This window comes from Hipposideros armiger, unplaced genomic scaffold (genome assembly GCF_001890085.2).
Source record: "Hipposideros armiger isolate ML-2016 unplaced genomic scaffold, ASM189008v1 scaffold_126, whole genome shotgun sequence".
NCBI classification, from domain to species: domain Eukaryota; kingdom Metazoa; phylum Chordata; class Mammalia; order Chiroptera; family Hipposideridae; genus Hipposideros; species Hipposideros armiger.
The window spans coordinates 1-5,530 of NW_017731476.1; the positions used below are offsets into that span (position 1 = coordinate 1).

Genomic DNA, 5,530 nt, shown 5'->3' on the forward strand with positions numbered 1-5,530 from the left:
TGGCCCTCGGGCCATGCGTTCGGCGCGGCCCAACCGGGCCGGCCGGGGGCGGCGCCCCGAGCCCGGGCCCCGTGCGGCCCGCGCCCCCGGCCCCTGCTGAGCCCTGGGGGCCCCGCTGTGGCCGAGGCCATGTTCCCCGTGTTTCCTTGCACGCTGCTGGCCCCCCCCTTCCCCGTGCTGGGCCTGGACTCCCGGGGGGTGGGCGGCCTCATGAACTCCTTCCCGCCACCTCAGGGTCACGCCCAGAACCCCCTGCAGGTCGGGGCTGAGCTCCAGTCCCGCTTCTTTGCCTCCCAGGGCTGCGCCCAGAGTCCATTCCAGGTGAGTAGGGGTGGGCCGTGGTGGGCTACGCGGGGCCGGGAGGGCGCCGACCCGCGGCCGCGGCCCACACGGCGCCTTGTCTTCGCAGGCCGCGCCGGCGCCCCCACCCACGCCCCAGGCCCCGGCGGCCGAGCCCCTTCAAGTGGACTTGCTCCCGGTTCTTGCCGCTGCCCAAGAGTCGGCCGCGGCCGCGGCGGCCGCTGCTGCTGGCTCCAGGCAAAGCCGAAAGGACCAGATTCCGCAGGCAAAATTGCCTCCACACTGACGTCCGAGATTTCACACTGCCGCCGCCGCCGCCGCCGTTGCCGCTGCGCCTCCGACCGCGGCCGCTGCCTCTACAGTGGACACAGCGGCTCTGAAGCAGCCGCCCGCGCCCCCTCCGCCGCCCCCGCCGGTGTCTGCGCCCGCTGCCGAGGCCGCGCCCCCTGTCTCTGCCGCCACTATCGCTGCAGCCACCGCTGTCGTAGCCCCAACCTCGACGGTCGCCGTGGCCCCGGTCGCATCAGTCTTGGAGAAGAAGACAAAGAGCAAGGGGCCCTACATCTGTGCCCTGTGCGCCAAGGAGTTCAAGAACGGCTACAATCTCCGGAGGCACGAGGCCATACACACGGGAGCCAAGGCCGGCCGGGTCCCCTCGGGTGCTATGAAAATGCCCACCATGGTGCCCCTGAGCCTCCTGAGCGTCCCCCAGCTGAGCGGAGCCGGAGGAGGAGGGGGAGAAGCCGGTGCTGGCGGCGGAGCGGCCGCAGTGGCCGCTGGTGGCGTGGTGACCACGACCGCCTCGGGAAAGCGCGTCCGGAAGAACCACGCCTGTGAGATGTGCGGCAAGGCCTTCCGCGACGTCTACCACCTGAACCGACACAAGCTGTCGCACTCCGACGAGAAGCCCTACCAGTGTCCGGTGTGCCAGCAGCGCTTCAAGCGCAAGGACCGCATGAGCTACCACGTGCGCTCACATGACGGCGCTGTGCACAAGCCCTACAACTGCTCCCACTGTGGCAAGAGCTTCTCCCGGTGTGCACGGGTCCTCGGCCGCCCAGTGGGCGGGTGGGGAGGGCGGGCGAGCAGTGGAGGTGGCCTGCCCTCCCCTCTGCTGGCTGGTGGGGAGGGAGGGAGGCGGTTTCCGAGGATGGGGCCTGGGAGCCACTCCCAGGGAGGAGGGAAAAGCCACTCCTGGCTACCAGCGAGCAGGGGGTGGTACTTAGCAAAAGAGGTGGGTCCTTGGGTTGTAGGAAAGCTTGGCATGGACGAGGCAGCCCTGCTCCAGGGGAGGGACTTCCTGTCTAACCAGGATTCTGAAGCCCCAGGTTGGGGAAAAAAATGGCAGGGAACTTTGCAAAGGCCCGTTGTACTAGGTGAGGCAGATTTGGGGGCATTTCCACACCCCAGGGACCTAACCCGAACCCCAACGTATCCCCAGGCCGGATCACCTCAACAGCCACGTCCGACAAGTGCACTCAACAGAACGGCCTTTCAAGTGTGAGGTAGGAAGCCCACTGCCTCCTGGCCTGGTTTTCATGATTTTGATCCTCATTATAGTTGTCTGAGTTCAGCCTCTCAGACCCCCTTTTTTTCTCTTTTTGCTTTTTCACTCCATTTTCTCATCCCTTCAAGGCCTCGTCATCTCACTCCCATTTCCTACAGATCAAAGATCCCCAAGGCTCTGATTCCTTTAACCTCTTGTCCCCATCTCCCTACCCCCTGAAGCTTTAACTCTCCTGACACCCCCCCACACCCCTCCCCCTTCCCCAGAAATGTGAGGCAGCTTTTGCTACGAAGGATCGGCTGCGGGCACACACAGTACGACACGAGGAGAAGGTGCCATGTCATGTATGTGGCAAGATGCTGAGCTCGGCTTACATTTCGGACCACATGAAGGTGCACAGCCAGGGCCCGCACCATGTCTGTGAGCTTTGCAACAAAGGTACATGCAGAGGGATGCTGGGAGGGCAGGGAACAAAGGGTGGGCACAGAGCCAGAGACCCTTCCACAGATGGGAGTTAAGGTGCTGTAGCTGAGAGCTCACGGCATCCTGAGCCCTCTAGGAAGCAAATGAAGCAGCACTGGGACCACTGGACATCATTAAGTTTTAAGAGGTCATGGCTGGAAGAGAGAATTTACCAGAAAGTCAATTTCTGGGTGTGTGTGGGGAGAATGGGAGTGGGCCATGGCTGCTTGGGAAGGAGCGGTCAAGAGAGCCAGTGCCCAGGAGCTGAGGGGCAGGGTTTCAGCTCTGCAGGCACAAGTGTTTATCTTCAACTTCCGGGGCAAGTGGGTATGTTGGCAGGAGTTTGACAAGCATACACTCTGCCCCAGTAGCAGAGAAACAGACTCGCTTGTTCACTGTGTAACTGGGCTGAGACTGGTGGGAGGGGACACAGCCGTCTCTGCTGAGGGTCACCCCTTCAAGTGGCTAGGAGTCAGTGTCCTGTCACCCCAGGAGAGATCCCCCAGCCACAGAGAATGGGTTCTGTGGGTACGAAGGCCGAGAAGCGAACACTCAGCCAGGTTCCAAGTTCAGGGAGTGGCTGTGCCCAAGCAGCCCCCGCAAACTAGCCGGCCCCAGGTTACCAAGGATGTGGTGGGAGGAGGACAGGGCCATGTGAGGAGGGTGTCCCTAGCCCTGGAGAACAGCCCCGTCTCTGGGGTCTCCACCTGGCTGACCCCACCCCCATCCCCATCCCCCCCCCCATAGGCTTCACCACGGCCGCATACCTGCGCATCCACGCGGTGAAGGACCATGGGCTCCAGGCCCCGCGGGCTGACCGCATCCTGTGCAAGCTGTGCAGCGTGCACTGCAAGACCCCTGCCCAGCTGGCCGGCCACATGCAGACCCACCTGGGGGGGGCCGCCCCCCCTGTCCCGGGAGATGCCCCCCAGCCACAACCCACCTGCTGAGGGGGACCCCGCACCCACCAGGCAAGGCGTGGGGCATGGCTGGGGTGGTGGGTTGGTGTGTGTGGGACAAGAGGGCTCAGAGGGCCCAATAGGGGATCTCAGGAAGGCCAGGGATGTCCACCTGTCACTCAGGTTAGGGATACTTCTGGGGACAGGGAGGGCCCTTCAGAAGAACTGGGTAAGGATGTAGGCTGAAACCTCCTGGGACCAAACAAGAATTGAGCACCAACGGCTGTGTCCCAGGGGAGAGTCCGGGGCAAGGGGCAAGGCTCTTGCCATTCAGAGGGCACTGTGGTCTCTTCTCACCACGCAGGTACCGGTGAGGTGTGTCCAATGGCGGCGGCGGCAGCGGCGGCGGCAGCAGCGGCAGCAGCAGCTGCATCAGTGGCAGCCCCTCCCACTGCTGTGGGCTCCCTCTCTGGGGCTGAGGGGGTGCCTGTGAGCTCTCAGCCACTCCCTTCCCAGCCCTGGTGAGCTCCAAGTTGGTGAGGGGAAGAAGGGAGAATGGAGGAACATCCCTTGGTATCATCTCCTGTTCCACTCTCTTCCCACCAACTCCTCACTGCTTCACCACCTTCAAAGAGCCTCCAGAAGGAAAGGAGGAAGAAGCGTTTTCTTAGGGGAATTCACTAGGTTTTAACGATTTGTTTCTCCTGCTCCTCTCTCCTCCCTCTCAGACCTGACCCCACACACACCTGTCCCGTTGGTTGTGTTGAAGCCCCCTGGACAGTGGGCAGGGGTGGCAGAGGGCAGGAGCAGCGCTGCTCTCACCCTGCCTGTGGCCCCCGCCCTGTCCTCCCAGGGCCTGTGAGCCTTCCTCCTTGATGGTCCTCCTTGCTCCCCTCCTTCCAGTCCCCAATGTCTGCTGCCCCTCCCTGGGGAATTGGTGCTTTTTTTTTTTTTTCCCCCCCCAAGGGGAGGGAGGAGAGGAAGGAGGGGAATCAAAGATTCTGTCCCAGAGAGGGAAAAGGTGAGCTTGGAGAAGGGGCAGAGCAGGGAAGGCAGAGGTGGCACCTTCGTGAGGTGGGGCTGTTTGGGGTGAGGCCCAGAGCATTATTCTACCTGAGAACCTGCTAGGGGAAAACAAGTCAAGGGGAGCAAAAGAAGGAGCCACTAGGGCCAGAGGCAGGACGAGATGGAATCTTAGGGGGCCAGGGTACATGGGGGGGCCCAGGGAGCAGAGGTGCTTCCTGGGGGTGGGGGAATGCCGCCGCAGTGTCTCTCCCTTCCCTCTTCCACCCCAGCTCCAGCCCTGGCCTTTTCTTTTCATCCCTCTCCCCCAAGACAGAAGCTGTGGCCCTGGCCATGTCATCGTGTTCCTGTGTCCCCTGCATGTTCCCCACCCTTCACCCCCTCCTTTTGTGCAGATCCCATTACAATAAATTTTAAATAAAAACCTGGCTCTGGCTCTGGCTGAATGACTTGCTCTCACCAAGCCCGGGTCCCTATCCTCAAGGGGTTTCTTCCTGGGCCTGGTGTTAGTGGAGGCCTTGCCCTGCTCCTCACAGCTCTGGCTCCTCCCTCCCCAGAGGCAGCACCAGTCAGGCTGCCCAGATTCAGGGCCAGGCCAAGGCTTCGGAAGCCGAGGAGAGCAAGTTCAGGACTCCCAGGTCCCTGGGGAACGCCCAATCTGGACAGGCCCAGAATAGCCTATGAAGGTTAGGAACAGCAGTGCTGGACCCCAGCCAGACACCTACACCCCGCAAGGCCCTGAGATGATGGGGGATGATACTGCGCGGAAAGGCTGAGCAAGATGGCCCAGGACTGGGAGCAGGGAGCTGGAGAAACGCTGCACCTGTCCTCCATGTTTGGCCTGGGGCAGCCTCGGCAATTCCCACCCTAGCCCCTGCTCTTTTCCACTACCTTTTCTTGAGCTTTCCATGCCCATTTCTGCTGCTTCCTTAGCAGAGGGAGACCCTGTCTGCAGACTCCTCTTGAAACCCCACCCTACAGCCTCCCCAAGTTTGGCCTCAATCTCCCTTCCCTGCTTTCTCCCCGTAGGGATGCTTCCACCGGGCCTGCCCGCCTCACTGGTCCTGCCCCCTCTTATATCCCTCTCCGTTTCACCCAAACCCCTGCCTCTGCCTGTATCCCCAGTGACCGTTGGCGGGAGGGGCCCGGGGCTTGGGAAGGAGGCACCCCTAGAAGGTGCGCGTGGGAAGGGGCAGGGAGCTGGCGCGAGTGGTCCCCGGCCGGTTGCCTGGGTAATGCGGGGCCTGGCACGCGTACCTCCCTTGGGCTGGCCGGGAGGGCTGGAGGCGTGCGAGGGGCGGGGGCAGTGCGCGCGGCTGCGGAGCGTAGGGGAGGGGAC

General features: G+C 62.8%; 1 protein-coding gene across 3 annotated transcripts; it reads left to right on the forward strand.

Moving 5' to 3' along the window:
- Positions 1-40: 40 nt before the first annotated feature.
- MAZ (MYC associated zinc finger protein) lies at positions 41-4,619 on the forward strand. 3 transcript variants are annotated; one of them, XM_019648628.1, is made up of 7 exons: positions 41-321; positions 410-527; positions 603-1,335; positions 1,742-1,805; positions 2,074-2,245; positions 3,017-3,240; positions 3,533-4,619. In XM_019648628.1, exons 1-6 carry the CDS (start codon positions 130-132, stop codon positions 3,217-3,219), a joined length of 1,482 nt encoding a protein of 493 aa, XP_019504173.1. In that variant the 5' UTR covers positions 41-129; the 3' UTR covers positions 3,220-3,240; positions 3,533-4,619. The 3 variants fall into 3 exon arrangements, with proteins under 3 accessions (XP_019504173.1, XP_019504174.1, XP_019504175.1); XM_019648629.1 differs by lacking the exon at positions 3,017-3,240; XM_019648630.1 differs by lacking the exons at positions 2,074-2,245; positions 3,017-3,240; positions 3,533-4,619 and adding an exon at positions 1,936-2,067.
- The last annotated feature ends 911 nt before the right edge of the window (positions 4,620-5,530 follow it).

What these genes read in the sequence shown, in the direction of transcription:
- MAZ (XM_019648628.1), top strand. Translation starts at nt 130, where the DNA reads ATGTTCCCCGTGTTTCCTTGCACGCTGCTGGCCCCCCCCTTCCCCGTG. An exon ending in GCGCCCAGAGTCCATTCCAG is followed by an intron (nt 322 to 409) that starts GTGAGTAGGGGT and finishes TTGTCTTCGCAG; the next exon opens with GCCGCGCCGGCGCCCCCACC. An exon ending in TGTGGCAAGAGCTTCTCCCG is followed by an intron (nt 1,336 to 1,741) that starts GTGTGCACGGGT and finishes ACGTATCCCCAG; the next exon opens with GCCGGATCACCTCAACAGCC.